This window comes from Corvus hawaiiensis, chromosome 2 (assembly GCF_020740725.1).
Source record: "Corvus hawaiiensis isolate bCorHaw1 chromosome 2, bCorHaw1.pri.cur, whole genome shotgun sequence".
Classification (NCBI taxonomy): Eukaryota; Metazoa; Chordata; class Aves; order Passeriformes; family Corvidae; genus Corvus; species Corvus hawaiiensis.
The window spans coordinates 13932399-13955796 of record NC_063214.1 but is presented as its reverse complement, the minus strand read 5'-3'; the positions used below and the strand labels follow the sequence as shown (position 1 = coordinate 13955796).

The 23398-nt window shown below is 35.0% G+C and overlaps 1 protein-coding gene across 2 annotated transcripts in view; it reads right to left on the bottom strand.

Moving 5' to 3' along the window:
- The window catches only part of NCAM2 (neural cell adhesion molecule 2), a 289433-nt gene that overhangs the window by 17217 nt on the left and 248818 nt on the right, over positions 1-23398 (bottom strand). The window contains exons 15-16 of one of the 2 annotated variants that reach the window (XM_048293644.1): positions 20834-21014; positions 11851-12474 (exon numbers count right to left, since the gene is read on the bottom strand). In XM_048293644.1, the coding sequence (XP_048149601.1) occupies positions 12359-12474; positions 20834-21014 (297 nt within the window). In that variant the 3' untranslated portion in view covers positions 11851-12358. Of the gene's footprint in view, positions 1-11850; positions 12475-20833; positions 21015-23398 lie in introns of those variants that run through there. The other variant, XM_048293643.1, reaches the window with a different exon arrangement.

Below are 23398 nucleotides of genomic sequence, written 5' to 3'. Positions count from 1 at the left end.
GGGTTGATAGAAATGTTCTTCAAAATGTTATTATGCAACAAGCTAGAATTCAATGTATATATTTACATGGTTGGATAAGCAGAAAAACAGACATTATTTCAAAGTTATTTTCCTTTGTTCAGAAAGACTTAAAAATCACTACATAAATTATAAAAGCAGTGGTGCAGCAATGAAATGATGTATCATTTATGCATTGCCCCATCAGCAATGTTGGCAGTTGATGTTTTAAATTAATTTCCTTTTTTAAACATTTCCTACTTAAATATTATAATTTCTGATACGTCTTCCAAAACTTTCTTTATTCCTATATCCACCCACCTATTTGGTGACTTCCTTCGTAACCTTCAGGGATTTTTTGTTTACCAGTCTGAACTGTCAGGAAGATGTAAGTAGATATTTAATTCCTGTTTGTTAAAACGCTCATATATTTCAACTGATATAATACCAGTAAATTCTATAGTCAGTTTTAGAGACTTAGTACAGTGAATCTCTGTACCTTCTCAACCACCAAACAGAATGTGAAGGAGAAAAATTAGGGTAATTTAATCCATATTTTAAAAGCAATTCAGGGTTTTTTCTCAGGTTTAGTTTTAGGACTTTTTTCTTAATGCACTGTTAGAAGTCTTTACTACGAAGAAATACATTTTTCACTGCTGTGAACAGCACTTTCAGTGTCCTTGGAACATTGTGAAGTGGCAAGGTTCCCATTCTAAGTGATTCAGTGACAGACATGTCTACACAGTACTTTCACCTGCAGGTGAAGGAAATGTTTACAGTCACAATATTGCTCCTCTGTATAATATTTGCCATAGTTACAGAGGAGAACCTGTTTTTCAGTTTTAATCTTCTTGGTGTGGGTGAGACATCTGAGACATAAGTATTTGACTGTTGCATATTTCTTCATCTCTTCAGGTTGATGATTTCCTTTACATTCAGCATTCCCCATCCTTACTACAGCTCTGCCCGTCCCAAGTCATATTTTTCCTACTTGAAACCCTTTTGTTTCTGCAGGTTTCTGTTTCATAAGTCTGATTTCCTAAAATTGTCAACACTTTTCCAATGTTTCTCTCCTTTATCTCCCACACCCCAAAAACTGACAGGAGCATGGCCAAATCCAGTGGTGGGGTGAGGAGCATGGTGGCAATCAGCCTTCTCATCTGCCTGAGGATCTTATGTACTTCTGAAAGCAGGTAGAAACTGGGCTGCCTTGTGTTTTAAATCTGTGTTATGGTTTATCTTTAATCTTAATGAAAACATATAAAATTATTTTTTACAAGTTCATCTGTGGCTTAATTCTTTTCTTTCTTAGATTACTTTGATTTTGTACTTGCCTATCTGCTTCCACAAAAGTCAGTTGTAAAACTAATCCCAACTACTATTAAAGCAGATTAAGACCTCTCCTGACTGGTTTCAAAAAACATATACTAATATATATAATTCCAAAACAATGGGAATTTTTTTCTTTATATGTTATGACATTAAAAAAAGTTCTAATTCTGTGACTGGATGAAATATTAATGTCATAGTACAAACAGCCTTCCCACAAACTTTGAAAAGCAATTTACTATCAAAAAATTGTTGCATTAAATATTATTATTATTATTACTATTGTTATTTTTATTGTTATATTACAGAAGCTATTTTAAATATTTGGGGTTTTTAGTTTCCTGGTATGTACCAAACAGACTCAAAACAGTAGTTCTACTTTGTGCTCAAAATAACGAAGTATTTATGCATTATACACCTTTTTATTTTCCTAGTTGAAAACAAACTTGTTTTAAATCATAAAAATTCAATGTTAATGTGAGAGAATTAGAAATTTTTTGAAAATGTTTATTGTATACCTTAGTCATCTAACTACAGAGGGCCATTTAAAACTGCTTGATTAAAAAAAAAAAAAGGAAATTGTAAATTCTATAGTTCTGAATGAGTTTTAATTAGAATTTGTCAAAAATATGCTAAATTTAAAATGATATGGTTTTGTTATACAGAATGTGGCATAAATAATGTAATACCTTGCCACGATGATGAAGGAAACTGACAACTTGAAAGACACTTTTTTCATCCGCTTCTTCAAATAAGTGCTCATCAATGAATACTTACGGAAATAAGATTAAAAAACTTTCAGAAATGAAAAAAATTAACTAAGAAAAAGCCCGAAGCAAGTTTCTACAAATGTCATTGAAAGTTTTGGCAATTTTCAAGTTCTCTCTTATTGAATAAGTTATGTTTCTAACAGTTTCTAATAAGATAATTGAACATCTTTGGAGAAATCATTATTTGATAAGAAAGAGGAATGAAGAGCTTTGGGAAGTAAACCAGAATTTTCCAGTGCAAAGAATTAAATGAAAAGAGAAATTTTCTGGACTCTCAAATATAAGTTCAGACTAAATTCCTTTAAGGGCTCTGCACCAGATCCTCTAAGGGAAGCAGATCAAAAGGGAGAATCACCATCTATGCATGTATACAGAAACAGAGAATGGTTTGGGTTGGAAGGGACCTTAAAGCTCATCTAGTCCCAAATCCCCTGCCATGGGCAGGGACACCTTCCACTAGACCAGGTTGCTCAGAGCCCCATCCAACCTGACCTTGAACACTTCCAGGGACAGGGCATCCAGAGCTTCCCTGGGCAACCTGTGCTATTGTACAGGTACACTTTATACATGGCAAACTAAAGCTTTTGTTTCTGCACAGGAACCAAACATGCAACATTGATATATTCGGACTGATGTTACATGAACGTATGTCCTTTGAGGTGACAGAATTTCTCTGTGCTCTTACAGAATCACATCACATATATTCAATTACTGGTGCAATAAAATAGTAATTGCAAGCTTTATGACAAGCACTCTACGTGAGCTGGGGGGTTGGATAAGGTGATGTCCAGATGTCCCTTTCAGACCTTCAGTGATATTAAGTTTTGTTGGGACAAAAAAGCAAGTTATCACCTTCCTGTGCATTATTCCCTTCCCTCCTCCTTAGCAGGCATGGATTGAAGTTAAGATGAAAGATAGATAAATATCCAAAGCTACCTTTTACAGTAGCTTTGAGTTTTTAAGGAAAAAAAGCAATGCTATAAAATACTTTCCTAGCTTATAGGGTAACACCTGGCTGCTACATATGCATGGCACAGAGTTATGATACATATTTCTCCTTTCTTTCAAGTCAGTCAGAAGATAAAGTAAACTGCTCTCGAGCTAAAGTAAAAAAGTGAAAATTATGAACTAGAGGGTGAAATTGAAAATACTGCACTGGGTCATGGCAGGAAAAAAACCATTCTTGTTTACCATGTTGAACTGCACTTTTGTATTGACCCTTAAAAGTGTGCCCAACCATGATGGTTATTTCTGCACTGCCTCTGAATATTGTCTTTGATTTTATATCTGATCTGGAACTTTTCCTAGACTCAAAGGCTTACAAAATGCATATACATATACAATACCTCTAAAAAGACAGAAAATATAGGTCTTAAAATTTTGTATCCACTGATGAGCACCAAATAAATCATAACGCAGTACCAAAAAATTAAACAGCTGTATGAGATTTTTACCAGTTAACAGTAAAACAGTTGCAGGCCATGACCATTGCTAGAACAAGTTCTACCAAGCTTAAGATCTGGAGAGAGGAAAAAACCCAAACATATTCATATCTGAAAAATAAGCATATCATGAGCAAAACTACAAAGGCAAATCCAAAAGAATTTACTAGAAGTATTACAGAATTCCAGACAAGAAACATATAACTACAGCACAAGGCCATCACAGATACAAAAATATATGAAATGTGTATAGAATACTTTAAGCTGAGTGTCACAGGCAGGGTATTGTGAATAACCAAAGGATGGTTTTTCATTATATCTGATATCTGTATTTCACTGTCCTTAAATGCTTTGCATTTCCTTCATGGAAAATGGATGCATCTAAATTGTGGGACTTGCACAACTTTGCCACTGCATGCTAAAGTATCTTCCTCTCTCATTTTCCAACAGGAAATGTCCAAGAGGGGTTTAAAAGAGCTGTTGTATGCTCCAGCTTCTTTGCTGTGACTGATGAGGATGCAAGGACTGTGGGACACCTGTCAAATGAAGAAGGAACTCTGTTTTGAGTAGCATGTTAAGGTAGCACATACTCAGCGTTTTTACAGAAATTAGAAGAGAAACTTTATCTTTGCTTTGCACAAGAGCTTGCCATTGCTGAACTCCTCTTCTTTACTGACATAAAAATCATGGCAGGGAAAAAGAAGTGAGGAACCAATGATCCCTCCTCCCTACCCAAAGAAGCTCCAATACTTTGGCTGCCACATCCAGAACTGCATGACCTGTTTTTAGCAATTTACATCAATAAAACTTGGCTTGTGAGTCAGGTAAGTGCCCGGAAGCATCATGTCTTCCTTCAAATGAAACAAACAAATCACTACATTTGCACAATCAACTTGCAAGAAATCATTAGGATTCTATGCAACATATAATGGGGGACTGTTTGATGCGAAAGGGAATGTGACAGTAAGGAGCGTTCTTTTCTATCCCATTCCTTAATATAAAAAGATGCTAACAAAGCTATAATCGATATTAATTGTAATGCTTTTTCTTCCTCAGTGATTTTTCCTATAACTCTCTGTTAGGACAGATACTGCTGAAGGGCAGTGGACAAACACATGGATGTGTGCTCTGCGCTGCATGACTGAGTAATGTGTGACACTCAATTTTGAAAAATAAGGGGACAGTACTACTGGCTTCCTCTAACTTTCTTCTACTTGTAAGTGACAGATCTTCATTGTCTCCCATCTCAGATGAAATCTGAGCCAGAGTGAGTCAGGGGAGCCTGTGGTGCCATCGGGACTAACAGTTATACAGATTTAGCTACTGAAATAAGCGTGTCTAAAACGTACTTTTCTGATGTTTATCTAAGTGAAGGAGTTTTTCTTCATTATGGCTGAGATTGTCTTGCCAACAAGTTTTCTGAAATGGATTTTTTCCTTTAAATTTTACAGGAAAATGTCTTGTATTATGACCCTCTCAGGATACTGAGTAATTAGGCCTTGAGTTCTTATTTACTCTAATGGCCCTATACAACATTTTTCATAGGAGGGTGTCTCAATAGACATACATGCAATAGCTAAAGAAAAGAAATGTAATGTAAATAGCAGCTTGAGTGTTTCTGGCAACAGTGTCTTGTCTGTGGCCATTGAGGGATAACAAGGGGAAGGAAAGAAAAAAAAGCTTTCTTTACTAGATAAAGCATGCTGTGTTGTGAAAATGTTCTCTGGAGTTGTTATTTACTATTTTTTTAAGCAAAGTTTTTTTAAAAAGATTCCTTGCATAATCAAACTATCCCTAAGCAGACTTTAGTAGCATTTCTAATACAACTAAAGAGTTATCAGGTTACAGCTACAGCCTCTTTTTTCATGTATTTACTCAGACACCATAGTAAAGGGTATTTTTTTAGCATTGCTTCCTTCTATGGGAAGCCCCAGAAAAATGCAGGCAGAGACACCCCAGTCCTCCTGTGCCTTGAGAGGGAAAGGCTGCACTGTGGCATTCATAGCATCAGCACTGTACCCAGGTTTTCAATAGACTTGGGGAAACAAGTTTCTTTGTCCTGGTTTCCTCCACTCAAACTGACAGCACATTTACTGAACATGTCTCTTGGAGGAGTTTCTAAGAACCTCTGCAGATTAATTAAGATTGATGTGAGTATTGAGAACATACACTTATGTGTGGTTTCAGTACTACTATTGCATAAAAGGATAAATTATTTTAATTGCTTCATTTAGGAGAATTCAAAATCATGCTGTGCACATACCACAGAGACATGAGAAATTTTTGCATCTTTATAGTGGATGACAGCTCTAAGCAGAGTACTGAAGCCAGCAGATCTGAAAAAGAGTCAAACTATCTTGGGATTGTATTTAAATTGAGAAAGTATTTCAGGTTTGACTGCACTTTCTTTAAGACATGTAAATTTAAACACAAAAGTTTTGAGAAGTAATACTTGGAAACATTTTAAATATATAATTATTTTATAGCATTAGCTACAAAAAGAGCAGTTTAATATTAGAAGTGCTGCCAGTGTATGGTGCATGTTTTTACTTGAAAATGTTAGACTGCTACAACTGCAACTTCCACCAGAGTCCTGCTTGGTAGGGTATAGCTTTTCCCAGTATTAAAACATCTGCCTTTGGGGATACAACTTCCGTCAGGCAGATTAAATCACAACGGATCAAGCTCAGGCTGCATATTTATACAGAAATTGCACATACTTGCTCCATTAGTGCAGTAGCATGGCAGCCACCTAATATGAACCAAACTTAAAATTCAGGAATTCTAATTTTATTGACTTTGATGTTTGTGGTGGGGGGGTGGTTTGTGTGTTTTGTTTTTATTTTTGGTTTTGGTTTGGTTTTTTTTTTTTAATATTCACTATTGGATAAAACACTGTAAAAAAAATAGATACAATGCTAAAAAATCTCTTCAGATACAAAATACATCATGTAGATAGTACAAGAAAAAAAGAGCATTTATCAGCAATAAAGAAAATACAGATAGAATTGCTTTAAGTCAGTTTTCTTTATTACAAAAAATGAAGACAGAAGTTGCATGAACAAAAATGAACTTTGAACAACAGATGAAAGACACACATAGTTACATACATTTCTTGACATTGTGTTTGGAAAGGTGCTGAGGGACATCACAGTTACACCATACACACATTCTTCAGGGAAAAAGCAGAGATGACAACAAGTACTGCATGCATGAAAAAAATCAGAGGAGCAAAATGGTAGCGAATTATGAACAAGATAAAAATAAGCAATGTTTCACAAATTAAAATTAACTACTTTAAATCCAGATTTTTTTTCTTGCCTTTCACACTGTTTTTGAAAACAGAAACTTACAGATGTTGCAGTGTATCCAATATTTTTCACAGAATTAGTTTTTAGTACATTGCATGTATTTTCATTTGTAATTCTGTTGGAAACATACATTGAGAAAGATTTACTTTGCTTCTATTACACTTATGTATTAATGCATTTAATACATGCATTAAAATTAAAATTTTATGTAAATAAAACATGCACTGGAAATTGTCTCTACAAAAATGTTAAACGTAAAATAAATATACAGAACCATTAATAAGAATATTATACAACATAATGGCACTATGGTGACAAGAACTACCACCGTTTCTTGGGACTTCAGAACCTATAGTAAATGAACAAAAATGGATTTTCCTATCTCAGTTTCTTGCTCTAGTTGTAAAATATCTAAACTTAGCATAGCACTCAAGTGTACAGCTTACGTGCAGCTACTGTTTCTAAGCAGGAAAAGTTGATTGATCTTTACACTTGATATTTGATGCCATCAGCTTTATATTAAGATGTCATTGACATTAAAGGGAAAAGGTGACTTTCCATCACTTTTACATTATGTCTGATAAATATGTAGCGATGGAAAACTGAACATTCCTTATATGCCTGAAGAAAACGTATGGATGAAGTAAATGTGATAAGCATAAATGAACCCTAAATGTAGCAAAGATTTCAGTGATGCTATTATAGACCTCAGAAGCTACATTTCTCTCTATAATATTCAACTTGCTTTCTAAAAGTAATATTTTCTTTCTCCTTTGCTCCTAAAATTCCTGAAAAAATTAACAATCAGAAATCATCAGCATACTGGACAATAGGTAGAGAACTGGCAACTACTAGCACAATCACAAATTGTATATGAACCTCCATTATGTCTTAAAAAAACCCCACCCTGTTTTTTCAGGCTTAATTAGTTTAACTTCACGTTTGCATACACATTTGAGTGGTGCCTATGCAGGTTTCCATGATGGAAAGAGAGTACATGGTAATACCCTGAAAACTGACTGAGTATTGGTCATAAGGTTACGTGTGCAATTAAATCACCACATCTGTTTATCTTTTAAATAACTATTGTTCACATGCATATCATATTTTTTGCATCAGTGCTTGGCCTTATACTTTCACAAGAAAATTAAATGGAATGTATTTTTGTTATTTGGTAATAGTATGTTTTGTACACTTCATAAAACCACTCAGAAGTTATATTTTATTCACAATGTATACAATATACGTGTCTATTTCTGGGCAGTATTTTTCCTATTTAGAGAGACAGCAATTTATATTCTAATAACCCTACAGCGGTAAATAAAAGATTGCATTTGAAGATGCATTATGTAAATACTTTGATTTGTGAACAATTTGTAAATGTTAGGAACTTCTCAAAACTCTGGAAAGAAGAAAAACAACATATAAAATCTGATTAGGAAAGAAGCCAGCCTTAGACTCTAAAGGTTGTAAATCAGAACATTTTAAAAATACTGTTCCTTAGAGATATACTGCTGTATCACAGAATAATCATTACCCTTTTTAAGTTTCTGTGCCACCAATTTGGATTTAAGGCATAAGTTCAGCACAGAATATTTTAGGACTTCATTCTTACAGACAGTTTAATATTAGCATTTCAAAATATGTGACAATGTTAAAAAAATGGTAATATTTTACACTGTCAGTCATAAGACCTAAAATCCCTTTTACAATTACAACATTTAAAGGAACAAATTTACTTATCTAACATTTAAATACTAATGTCAGCAGTATATTGAATTCAATTTGTGAAGACATATTTATCATTTTAATAGAGTTTAAATTACAATTTTAAGCTGTTCAGTCTATACCTATGAATTATAATTTAATTTGAAAATGTCTTTGTTCATTTTTTCCTCATTATTGTCTGTAAGAAGCTAAGATTACAAAATCTTCTGTATATTCCCACAGATTGTCCAAAATACTGTAAAATAATCTCACACATTGTTTTTAAAGATACAATTAGAGAACACTCATAAAGAGAACTACAAACAAAGCTGTGTTAGTTGTTCGTCTGAGGAGATATATGACAACCCAAGGACATTAATCTCTTCCACTTTTTCTTTCTCATTACAGAGGTTTTGGGTCACTGCCCAGAACTGCCTGGCTCTGCAGACACATAATCCCTATAATATTGGCTTAACTCGTCCTCTTTGGAATTTGATGGGAAGAGGAGGGCCAAAAGAAAAGGATCACATTCAAAGTACTTGATAACCTCAAAATACAAAGCACAGAATAATTTAAATTGGAGCAGACCTAAAGTTTCTCTCAGTTAACAGAGGAAATTTATGTAGTTTCCAGCTGAAGCTACTATCAGTTGGAAGAAAAGATAAGTGATCCAAATTTGTCTCTTTATCCCACTGGCACTGTGACACAGGATAAAAGCCAACTTGCCATTTATAATGTATATTTAGCTTCTAAAATTTCTCAAGGCTTTTCATTATCTCCTTCACTGTATGTTTGGAGAGTTCACAGTTGATCAGTCTCTGCGCCCTAATTCCTACCTTGTCTTCTTATATACTTATCTGCAGTGTTAGAATGACTTGATAAGATAATAAATTCTTACCTCATAAAGAGCTCTTTAAATGTCTAACCAGAGCAGAAAAATTATATGGGAATTTTCATTTTTCTGCTTTAATGCATACCTGCAGTAGTGTCCTGTCTTGCTTTACTAAAAAAAGTAAGAAGAGTGACGAGTATATGGAAGGTGAAAATATGTTAGACAACATTTAGCAGAATATCATTAAGGTTTAAAATTTTAGAAAATTAGGGAAATGCTACAAAATAAGGAAATACTGGGATCAGACCATCTGTACAACCTTTTAAGACCCTGTTCTATTTTTCAGTTTATGAGACAAGTTACTCAAGACTCTTTAATCGAAGGGCAGGTGCTCATTAGGTTTGATTGGATCTACAATTTGGTTTTCTTTACTGTTCAGAACAGCAACTGTGTGTCACAAGAGAAGATTCTGTTCCCTCATGTGCATGCAGTGCCTGTCTTACAATGGAACCAGAATGCAAAAGGGATGTGACTGCAAAGAGGAGCCCCTAGAAAGAATTTGCTACTGCCCTGGACCAAAAGGGAACCCCAGTGTTTGTGCACAACTGAGCTCCTGCAGACTGAGAAAGATCTCCCAGCAGCAGTTTGTAGTGTGCTTGTGCTGTGGGTTTCTTTCCCCCTTAGCATCTACTACAGCATCTACTTACTAAATATTAGCCAGACATCAGTTCTCTGATGGTAAGAAGAGATATCCTTGCAGCTCTTTCTGTTTTGTTACCACAGAAAGCAGTAGTGACAATAGTGACAACAACAAACATTTTCACTACCTGGATTTTCAAAATGGTCAGAGAAAAAAAATAAAATCTCTTGCAAAAGTTCCTGCCCAAGGTGATCCTTTCACTAAAAATACATTTAGCATTAGCAACAGCACTTGTCTGAGTTATACTCAATTGAAAATATGTTCTCAGATCTGAAAGGTTTTGGTTACTTACATGTAGCTGGTAATTCCAAACCCGCTGTAACATAGTTAAAATTAAATTTTCATTGAAAATATTATCCAGCCTTCATTAGTTACTGCCTCTTGGTTCAATAAGCACTTAATAATTTAAAAAATAAATAGTTTATATTGGAAGAATAACACCTATACAACTAAATTACAAAGTCAATACATATATTCACATTGTTTGTGCATGGGAAAATGGGCTTTCACCTGACTGACTTTAAATAGGAATCCAAAGTTTCAACTCCTACGAAATGAGAAGAGAAAATGTCTTTCTTTACCACACTATGCCAGGCACTTGTCAATGTAATTAATTTCAAAGTAATGTCATGGCATTAAGATAAAATGACAGAACATAGTGGCAAGGGCCATGGAGGGAAGAGTGTCTCGACTTTACACAGTGAGAGATTTTCTGCAGATCACAATGAAACCAATGTTTTTTATATAGTAATCTTTTTCATTCCAGATACTTCATTACGGTAAATATGTGAATTATTTAAAAAAGTATTTCTGACCATAAATTAGTCTGTAGACTTGCACACATGCATTCTGAAGACAGCTTACTTGTGACATAGTCCAGTTTTCTAAAATGACTGTTATCTGGTTTAGATGAGGACAGGTTTTATTAATGATGTTCTAAAGTAAAGACTTCCAAAAATATTTTGAAACTGGGAAAAATCATCAGAATCAATATTTCTTAGAAATAAGAAAGTGCTTTAACAGAGTGAAGACATACAGATACTTAAATTTGACCAATTAAATTCCAAGTTGTAAGACGATTTTTTTAAATGCCAAAAGGTATGAACTATAAGGAGGAAAAAAATCAACATGTACAGTTAATTTATCAAGTTTGTTATATTTAGTAACAATTTGAAGGGAACTGTCTTAAAATAAATATTTAATTCTACCTTAGCTTTAAAGTGCATTGCTTTCTTGGGTTATTGGGTATGCAACAGAGAAATGAACCATAATCTTAGAAAACTACATACATTTTAAAATCAAATATATGCAATAAAATATCTACATGAACTCTTACTAAATAATTTTTTTTTCTGAGGTTTTGTACATTGTGCTGCAGAGCTCACAAGCCATGCTTTCAATGTGTAAAATAGGAAAAAATGCTTTTTCCATTTTTACTACAGGTCAAAATTGAACCCCTGGAGCTTCCAAGTCCAACAGATGCCAGGAAATGAAATGTGGCACCTTTGCAGTTGCAAGAAGTGACTTTGGTGGGCAGGGACCTATTTTATGTCCTGAGGCATGGCAGTGGAGAGGCACAGAAAAAGTATTCGAAATGAAACACTACCAACTAAAACAATTAATAAATAATTAGCTAGGGAAGACATGCTTGTTAAAATCCATTAGAAAGTACAAAACATGTCTATATCACAGAAGCATAGAATGGCCTGGGTTGGAAGAGGCGTAAAAGATCATCCAACCCTCTGCTGTGGGGTTTCTCAGAGCTCCATCCAGCCTGGACTTGAACATTTTTTATTAAGCATAAAGTTTTAAGTACCTTGTGTCAGGAATCAGTGCAAGGAGAACCCTTTGGAAAGGATTAATACACAACGAAAATACTCTCCTGAAAGATGAACTGATACTTTCCAGGTATACCTGGAAAGTCATGTGACTGACAATGGTAAGGTCTCTGCATGAATTTCTTATAATCGAAATCTAGTTGAGAAAATAGAATCAAATCACATCGATCAAATTCAGTAAGTCAGATTCTCCATGTTCTGCCAGACTGGATTGTCAAGTATCATCTGTTGAATTTGTCTCACCAGGTTTCCAAAAAGCCAGATGAAGAATTTTGCACACACAGACTGAAGTAATTATGCTATTTAGAATCTTGACTAGGAATGGAAACTTTGGAAGAGCTATAGAAAAGTACAAATTTTTTACAGTCTGTGTTTATTTTGCTGCAAATAAAAAGTTAAGAGAGATAGGAAGAATACATTCTGCTTGCCTTATCAACAGTATAAAAACATGCACCAGAAACTTAGGACTACAGTGAGAGAGAAAACAGCAGCACTCAGCTGCAGGGATTGGCCTCCATTTTCACGTCTAGTAGCTTCACAGCATCTATCTGTGTGGGTAAGAATTGTTATAGAAAATCAAGAGTGTGAAAAAGAAGTAAATTTTAGAAAAAAAAAGTGGAAAAGTTGAGAAAACATGAAAAAGAAAGTATCGAAAGGAAAAAAAAGTGACAGTGGGAAAGAAAAAAGAGAAAAAAAAGAAATTTACATTGTGCCAAAGACAGTCACTTGAAAGACATTACTCCAGCAGATACATCAAATTGTGATTAAAGCATAGATGGAATGGTAACCATTGAAGTACCCTGGCCAAATCTATATGATATGGTACTCAAACTGTGGAAAGGGTGTACCTCCATAGCAGCAATGTGGTCTTCCACAGCAGTCAAAGTGGCAAACTGTTTGGGCTAATTTTAAAACAATTTCTTTAAGTGCTTAACCTGAAGCATGTTTCTTGCTTCCCCTTGAGACAATTCAGACAAGCCCATTCTAAATACAATTTTTTTTGTGACTTTTTGTTGGAGGTACTTGGACTCACAAAACTGCCGTGCAACACCTATCAGAAATAGTGACTGTTGACTAAAGCAAGGAGAAACAGCAGCCCATAGGCTGAAAGGAGAAACTAGAACTGTGTCAATAATTACACAAAAAGAAGGTTCCAATCATACACAAGAAGAGACGAGCTTGTTTATCTGTTTCTCTTTGCTAATGGCTTCATTTTGTTCCTGAATTATTGTAGGAGTTCACAATGGGCTGTGAAAACTGGCTTCAATAATATGGACACAGGTCCAATCAAAAGATGAATGACCCATACAATTAGCACATGCAGCTGGGTAATTAGATATTGACTTTAATACTGGTGTGGGAACAAAGTAGCTTCTTAGACATTCATGTCCTCACAGTATGTCTGGTTACAAAGTTTGAATATATTTTTTCCACAAATATTTATATTGAAGGTTCACTTTTTGGCAAATAATACAGTCAAGTTTATGCATTATGTGGTGCATTGACTAGATTTTTTTTTCCAGCTACAGTGACACAATAATTATATTTATAGTGACTAATATCAGTGTTTAATACTTTGAAAGAGACTTCAAAATAAATTAAAATGTAGGAAACCTTGTGCAGTATAAGCAATAACCTTGTTTAAATCTTTACTTTAAAACTGATTTAAGAAATTCTAATGGAAGCAGATGAAAACTATAAAGCTAAATACAGTCTTGTATGCATAATATTTAACCAATGCATTATCTTCTTATCACACAAATGACCCTGTTCTTGCCCAAATACACTTGTGATAACTATCACACATAGATAACTATCAAGTAGAAAAGGCAGCAATATAAATAAGCTAATAACAATTATGGACATTATTCCATTCTCGCCCATATTTCTACTGTGGTGTTTTCAATGATACATATTGTGTTCAAGCTGTTCAAAATTCACAGCCAGTTCTTTTTCTTAGGAACTAATAATTTGGTCCATATACTCATAGAAAGAAACCCACAAACCCTGAGCACATTAAACTTCCACATTTACTTTAATAATTCAGCTTTTAAATATTTTTAGAGAATATATCTAAGCATTTCATCTTTTAATTGGCATTCAGGGTTGTTTTAATTATAAAGCATCACAATGCTAGCAGTTACCTACAACAAATAATAAGGATTAGAGTACTATACTTGTAAAGTGTGGCCTTGCACTTCAAAATTCAGCATCTATAGGGATTTGCTTTTTTCCTCACAGCATTCAAAAAGATAAGCAAACTAAAATTCATATGATAAAAAAAAATTAATTCCTTTTGAAGCAGAAATTCTGAGAATAGAGAATAATTCCTTGGTTGCTGCTTTTCTGCTACTCAGTGGTAGTTACTGTCTGTGATAGCTGTACCGTAAGAATTAGATTTTATAAAAAATAGTGTACTTTTTTCCTATTAACATCTTTGATGGTACAGATAGAGCAAGCCTTTTTGCCTCTCTCTCTGGTTCATATCAAATAAGTTCTATCAATTTTAGTGAGAGATTTCTATCCCTTTTCATGTAATAACTTTGGTCTTGGCAAGGAATGGAGCAAAACGCTGGTTTTAGCCTAGAGCAAGAACACGCCCTATCTCTTTCAACGATGATCATCTCCGGGATTTGATGAGAAATGGCTCTTATTCAGCAAATTCTAGTATTGGTTTACAAAACAAAACCAAATAGGTTTTGTGGGGGCTGTTTCCTTTCTGAAGTTTTAGATATTAATCTGATTGGTGTGATTCCTACCAACTTCTGTTCTCAAAGCAGGAGATCTCAAAGATACATTTCATCTCTCTATTCTCTTCAGAAAATAACGTAACAAAATTATTCTTCCATCACAGCAATACCAGTTGAAGAATTTACACTTTTAGCTCAGGATTATGATCTGAACAAAAAGTCAGACAAAAGCCTTCATTTTCAAGTTCTGATTTTGGAATTACAATATCCTTCAGCCTATTAGAAAATGAGTCAGGTAACTTCACAAGGATAATGCTGCAGCTCTTCCTTGCCTTGGGAATATGATCAGAGCTCCAAGGAGACTGGCATCCCACAGGCTTTCCTTTTTGACTCCTGCATTTTGTTCTTCATTTTAGATTTAGCTAAAACCTTAACTAGTCAGATCTATAGAGACAGACTGAGAAATCCTGTAATGCACGAAGTCATACTGATGCCTTTTCCTGGTCTTAAAATCAAGAGTCATACACAGTGAGAAGGGGAGAAGGGATTTTACCTTGGTATTTATTTTAAGGATCCTTAGGTGCACACGTCCAGGTCATATGCATTGAGATGCACCCCACCCCAGTGTGTGTGTGTGTGTGTCTGTGTTCCCCGCAACCTCGGGTATAACATTATAGGTTTTACTAATGAGCATATCTATCAAAGATTCCCCAATGAGAGGCTCAAGTGAGACCCCCTCCCCAAGGAACCTTCCCCTGGATGGTTCTATCTTGGTTTACAGAATGTGTTCTGGAGAGGACCTTGGGGTCTGGGGCACACTGATCCCTAGCTACGAAGTGTCTAAAATGTTTAGTCTCTCAGCTTGACAAACAAGTCCAAGAATGTAGGCAAGAAGCACTAGGAATACAAAAGTTGTAAAAAGGTATAACGGGTATAAAAGAAAAGGCAAAAATCTTCATGGCATCAATACAAAAGAGATACTAATTATTGACTTAAAATTTCAGATCTGTGGAATGGAAATTTTACCTGTGAAAATCTTTCAAACTTCTTCTGTGTTTTTCTTCTGTGGTTTAAATTTACTGCTGCTCTCCAGGTTGGTGTAAGGATCAAGGGTCACAAAGTTTCAACTACTCTTTTCCAAATCATTCCAGGATTTAGAAGTGTGTGAGGGTTTAATATAATATTTTGCCTACTATGCTACAGATAATTTTACTTCTATTGTCAGATAACACTTTATAAAAAATTACAGGAATGTTTTAATTTTGAAGCCTCCATTCTCTGACAAATTTAGTGAAATTGTCAACTATACTAAAAAGTTATTAGAAGCCACAAACTGATGGATGTTTGTGTATGCACACACATACACAGAGACACACACACACAGAGAAAGAGTGTAATCACAAACCACAGACTTAAAATCAGGACAAGCCTGAAAAATTCTGCATTTTTTTTCATGGACATTTAAACAGGCAATTTGTAAGCCACAAGTAATGACATTTGGTTCTGGCTCAAGTACCTACTGGCAGCCTTTCTAGCTTTTTCTGTGGAAAGAGAATATAGAAGACTGAAAGTCCCCATAATTCTCCTAATTTAACTTTTAATGAAACCCAAATATATATACACATACCTGAAGCAATGATAAGATCTACTTTTATTTTTCATTCACATCCAGACCACTGCAGATCCTGCTGTATTTTTGTAAAAAACTACTGATAAAAATCATGTTTGACATGGTGATTATCATCTTTTCTACTGGTGGTGAAGAGAGAAAATACTATGTATTATTGTGCCTCTTTTGCCTTCCACTATATGATTTAAAGTGTGGTGATACACACGCTTGGAAAAAAAAGATAAATGAGATGTTCAAGGGATTAAAACATTTCCAGGCATGGAAATAAAAAATTACTCTTACAGTTCATGCAGTATTGGAAACAAAAAAACCCCCTCAAACAACCAATATCACAAAGTGAGAAAAATGGATCTAAGAGGTTCTTGTTATCCCCAAATGTTTTTTCCATTTTCCCACTATTGCACCGAGTTATTAACTTCTAGTGAAGAAGAAAAAAAACTGTGATAACGAAGTTGTAACCATTTTTAATATATCTACTGCCCTTTCAAAGTAACAACACTGCTGGATAAAAGCCTTTGGAAGATGGCACCTGCATAAATCTGCTGCTAATTTCTGAAAATATATTTAACACTTTCAGAAAGTATCTTTTTTAGCACCTTCATCCATCTTCTTTTAAGATTTAGTATAAACCTGTACGTGTGTTTTTAGGTTGCAACAGTAATGGTTCAGAATGACAACAGATTTGGACACCTTTTGTAGCAGCTGTGGGGTACAAAGACAGGATCCCTGTCTTCTCCCTGTAGAGAAAGAGTGAAAGGGCCCATACACATGGGTTGTAGAGTCAGCTCTGGGAGCTAATGGACTTTGGCTGTTTGGGGTTTTTATGGTTGCAGAGGTTAGTCCATGCTCTCCTAACATGGATAAAGAGCTAAAGCATACAGTTCCTTTGAGAATCCCACAGGACTAGAAGCTTAAAAGTACAGAGAAGCCAGAAGAAAATTTTCTAAAATATTACAAATCAGCACTAAAAGTGTGATAAATACTTAACTCAGAGGCAAACACACTGAGGTTAGTATTGTACCTGCCTGCAAGTATTTCCAACTGACATCCCTAGTGAGATTTTGGAACACATAAACTACTACATTTAAGACTGTGTCACTTTTTCTCCAAGCATGATTCTAAAATACATGTTCATATGCCTAAGTGAAATGTGAAATACAAATATAGAATTGTGACCACAAAAAATAACTCCAAAAAGTAGGAAAGAAAATGGTGTGTGTTTATATATGTAGAGATATAATATCCACTAATATACATATATATATGTATATGCATACATGAATAAATTTATACATACAGTTATTTAAAGCAAAATGTTTTAAGAAGGTTTGCTGGGTATTTCTCAAAGTCAGTGCAAGTTTCCATTGATAAACCCTTCAGAAAACCAGGAAACTTTCATTAAAAGGATTACAAATTCTGAGGAACTAATCACAAATGTGGGTGACTCAGTGAATGGACACTGTGTTACAGGCCTAGGAGCAGACAATATGAAATAAAGTAGGTCTACAGTTGAAGGCTGCTGAGGCCAACCATGTGAAAATTTAAAGGAATGTCTGTCTCATTTATGCACTTCCCTGATGCCAGAGAGCAATTTGCAGTCTCAAGCTCTTTCCCAGACCTAAGTCTATTACTGGAAGATCATCATACTGTACTATCTTGGAATATGACTTGCAGCCAGGAGCTGGTACTTGCATGCTTTCCTAGGAAGCAGAAGCTGTGGATTCAGTGCCCACAGGAGTTGTGTATCACACAAGTAGAGTTTTGGCTTCCAATTCCTGTCTCCAGGGATTACTACTTCTGCCTGATATCCAGTGGCTTTTGAAAGCACAAGCAAGCTCCTTCTGCAGCATTTAGAAGCAAAGTTTTATTTCTTGTGACAACTCCTATTTCCCTGCTAAGCACCCACTGAAGGACAACCAACATATCCTTGCCTCCATCTCCCTTCAGTTCTCTGATTTATTGCACTAGCTTGCACACACGTCACCAGGATATTATATTATATGTAGCTAACCAACAAGATACTTAGGGAATTCCAAAATTCTCTTTGGAAAAGTAATATTTATGAGATTACATACATAGGGTCTACAGATTTATTTCTGTTTAAATTTAGAGCCAGAGATAAACACTCAGTTCAGCTGAAGTGCCAGAGATTTAGGCAAACACAGATGAAAACTTTCAGGAGTCTTAGAGGCTTTTCTAATAATTACAATAATAATATGAAAGGAAACCTCAGTTACTGTAGCTACTAAGTGAGCACAGGACAAATCATGCAGGTTTCATTCAAAAGTCTATCTAGTTTCATTCTTGTTGCCTATGGTCTTTTTCAAAGTCATCTGTAGATGCCTAGCTGTTAATACCAAAGCCTCAAACAAACAGTGCATCATCAGAGTTAACTGACAGCAGAAATAATATTTCTGCTCAAACTTAAGCATTTTATGCACAAAATCTATCAAGTTTTAATAGATTATATTCATATTTTTGCAGCATTATGTATATTTGTATATAATATTATATTGTGATAATAATATTATGCCATTTCAAAACAAGATAATCATGCTGACTCATGAATATGACTTTAGTGTCCCACTGATTCTAAGTGTCTTTTGACATACTTTTAAAAATTGCCTACAGAATGTCCTTATGATGGGAATTTCACACTCTTTTTCAGGCTTTGAAAAAACAGTTGTCAAGGAAACTAATTAGTTCCACAATCATAATTGCAGTAATGATTCATACAAAGAAGAATTGAAGCTAAATAGTGTAACAGACTTCTTACAACTGCTTAGAGGTTACGGGAGAGCACTGAAAGCAAAAAGCCCCTAAGTAACCATAAAACTGTTTTTAGAGAGAAAATGTTCTATCTTTCTTCTGAAATTAAATTAACTAGGCTACTTTTTACTTGAATGTCTAGACACCACCTATGTTATAGTTTACAGAGGAAAATTAAGTTTCTCTCTTACAGCAGGAGCGGCAATAAGATGGAAGAGTTTATATAATTATGACAGGCTAAAGTTAGATTGCATTGCAAAAGAAGTAAGATTGTTGTTTCAAATATACAAAATTGAAAAATGGCTTATCCCTTCCCTAAGTGAGTTTTTACTTATTTTTCTACCAGAAAAATATTTTCATTTCCTTGGGACAATAAGTTTCCCTACATTTCTTTTTCTCTTTTCTTTTCAGTCATGGGAAATTTTATTTCTGAATGATGGCAATCACAAGGCCCTGCCTGTTTAAAAACAAAGGACACAGAACCTATTGAGACCCTGAATTTCAATCAAGATGCAAATCAACTTTACTTCAATTCAAGTGCATAAAACAAATATTTGTACTAGAACTAGATCTGAGTCTGTGAATGAATTACAAATGTGTTTGCTATAAATAAAAAGTAACGATACTCAATATTAAAAATACTGCTATGGAATATTGAAAAATGTTGCAGAGATCTTGAGATAACTTTCCTGAAAATATATTTGAAGAAAACTCACATTAGACAAGAAAAAAAATAGCCAGTTATTTCAAAATTTTTTGGCAGCACACTAGTCCATGACTCATTCCAGCTCATTGGCACTGTACCAATGCTAGATCGATGCTAGTCAGGTGTTCATATTGAAATACAGGTACTGATATGGTTTACATTTTAATATATTTGCCATTATATTTATTTGGCAAGTTTTTTGCTGATCCTAATACTCTAACAGTTTGAAAAACGGGAATCAGAAAATACTATGTTAGAGGATTTAGAACCAGATTTTTCAAATGGTAATGATGACACTGATCTAATTTGGAAATTAAAGATAGCAGCTCATAATTTCAATTAAAAGTTTGAAATCTCTTCCTCATACCATTTGCTTTATAAAAATTAAAATTACCCATAATACTTCAGAAATTACCTTATTTTAGGTTTATTGTTAACTAAGGAATATAACATTTTTGCATCAAAATAAAGCCTTATCTTAGGAAACATTAAAACTCATACACTCACTCAACTAAAATGAAGCTTTTCTTACATGGAATTTCAAACTTTCCTATTTACACACTTAAAAATACGAACAAAGTTTCTATACGTTTCAAATTTTGTAAATCAACCTTACAGAAGACTGTTTGGTCACCATGTTAGAATGAATCATTCAGACAGTGTCTAAACAAGACTATTTGAAGACTTAACCTCATCAGACACTAAAATAAATGCCTTTATTACATGTGTAGCTCAAAGCACATGTAGAGATGGGACTGAAATTAAGAATTCTAGCAAATAACTGGCTGAACCAGACAACAGGCAGTACAAGGCAACTTAAAAAGCAGGTGTATCTTAAATACTGTATTTCTTGTTAAGTGCCATCAACAGGGTTGAAGAACCAATGTTTCTTCTATACTTAAAAATTACTTTATTACTAAGAGAAAAGGGTCCCATTACAAGGAGACAGGGTCCCGTTTAAGTTTCCTGAATCAAATTTTTTGCTGATAATAAAGTCTGGTGTCTCATGGTTTTTTCAGTTCAAGACTTCAGCTACCTTATGCTCAACTACACACAGTGTACTATGAGTTGGAAATAATTCATGGGGAGAAAACATGATGAGAAGAACTTACCTGTAATAATGTTGGGCTTTGGTGGCATGCTGAATTCATACAATGTTGGTTCAGAATAACCCAGTCTGTTGGCAGCTGTGATTTGTACTTCATAACCCATGGTCCACTGAAGATGCTCTAAGATGATGTGGTCTCTACTACCCTGTACTTTTTTCTCTAGCCACTGGTCTTCCTTATCTTTCTGTAAAGATGAAAATATTTGTTTCAATTCTCCCAAACTCTTGTACTATATGTTAAAGTCTGTATCTACATGATGCACAAAAATATGGAGTTTCCTTTACAGAGGTTATGAACATTGCAATAATCTAATTTTGGAGTTCTGAGTACTCAGGTTTTTTACAGTTTTGACCACTCCTTATCATGTTTTCACAATGTGGATTTAGAGAATTTTGTGGTCAATCCTTTTAAACTTTTTGGCTTCAATTTATTCTTTGCTCGAATACTGATTTTTATCTTATAGAACAGCATTATATTTTATATTTATATTTACATTTTATTATATTTATATCATAAAACACTAAGAATAAATTATGTAAGAAATTTATTTTATACAGACATTTCAATTACATTTTGATCAATGTTCATTCAAAGAAATTTGCCATTAAACCCAGTCTTAAATTGTTCATGAGTCCAGCTGTGCTTATATCATACATCAGTTATTTAATGAAAATATACACTAACTGTAGCAATATAGGAACATTTTGAAAACCTGGTTGTATGCAAGAATATAAACATCATTGAGAAAGTATGAAGTACTATGCCTATACCTGTGAGTGGATATATGCAAATCTTTAAGACAGCGTTCTAGACAAAAAAGGATTCTCATAATTTCTCATAGTTCAGGTAATTAAGACATCTATACAAAAGGAACAAATGAGAACTTAGGTTGCAAAAACAATTCTGGCATTTCATAAATCTGGAGTTCTTACCTTTGCAATTGCTCCTTTGAGTGCAAAATGCATTTAATTATTTTTTATGTAAGTAGAAATGACACAATTACTAATAGGTAGAAGGATAAAACAATATATACCGTCACACAATAAAGTCATCTTGATCAAAGGACAACCAATAACAGCCAGTAAGAACCCATGCAGTCCTATTCTTACGAGACACTGAGGTACAATAACATGGTAAAAAATATGTCTTGAGAGACAAATCCTGGCCATCCAACCCATACAGCAACACAGACCCAATCAGTGGGTATAAATCATACAGGAGAATTTAAAGCCAAACAAATTTACACTACTTGGAAGTACAGCTGCAAACTACTCAGCAGCTTGTATTTAGGCTCTTTACTGAAGCATCTTGTGCTTTGCTGATACAGGTCTCAGAGAAAATAGCGTCTAATTTAGAGAGTTCAGGGACCAATCATGCTCCTTATGACTTACTTCTTTTTTGTCCCCAGTCTTCAGAAAATAGAAAGACAGACTAACCTCCCTGATGTATACTGCTGCAGTAATTTATTTGTTATTAGCTCTGAGGATTGACAATTTTTCTGTACTGACTTCACCTTTTCATAAACTTTCCCGCTTTTTCTGCATTAGCATTGGTATTGTCACATGATAGTTCTGAGAATGATTAAAATCCAACAAAACTTGTTTTCAGGAGCATTTGCATCCAGGTGAAAGCTCCTACTTGGTGCAATGGTAGACTAATGAAAAACATCAGAATGGTAGATCCATTACAAATCATGAAAAAAACTAAATGCACTGGAGTAAAAACAGTTTGTTCATCATACAGTGAAAATGGAATTTCCTGTAAAGGATATTTTCCCATATTGTGATGGATACTTTCTATTGCAATCACTGTCAGAGACTGAAATATTATAGATTATGACTTAAACATTTTCTTAAAGGACTTTTAAAACTATTACAAAAGCAGCAAAGAAGACTACTGCACCCTGAATGGGGCCCTGAGTGAGGCCTTACACTGCTCACTGATGAAGATAAGATAAAGTAACAACTCAGGGATGGAGACATTCACTGAGCACAAGCTTAACACCTCCAAGGTGGAGACCACAGCCCCAGGGCTATCAGCTGCCAGGCTAAAACAGACCCTTGCACCAAAGGGTGAGGGGAGGAGAGGCTCTGGGTATCTGGGAAAAGCCTCTGGTCAGAGGTGCAGTGACTGCCCATCCTCCAACTGTGCAGAGGAGCCCAGCTGAGGGGTCCTCACCAGGGGAGGGAAGCTTATCCACAGCAGAAGGGGGTGACATGGCTCATCACAGGGGCCCCCCTCAAAGGGGTCTCCAGACCCTGCACCAGAGATGATGCAGCAGACCCTCAGTGTTGCAAGGGACAGTGTGTCAAGCTGGCCCCTGCAAGAGAGGCACGTGGGCATTCCCCCCTGGCCCGCAGCTTATATTAATCCATGAGATTCTGTACTCTGTGATGTGTGGCGGCGTGGCCACACCACCAGAAGACCAGATGGAGGCGAGCAACGAGACGTCGTTGGGACCCTTGGATGGGTGATTTGCTTCCACCTAACCCCTGTCACCTCTCCCTGTTCCCCCATCCCCCCCATACACTTCTTTTTTCCATTTCTTTCTCTCTTTCTTTTCCCTTC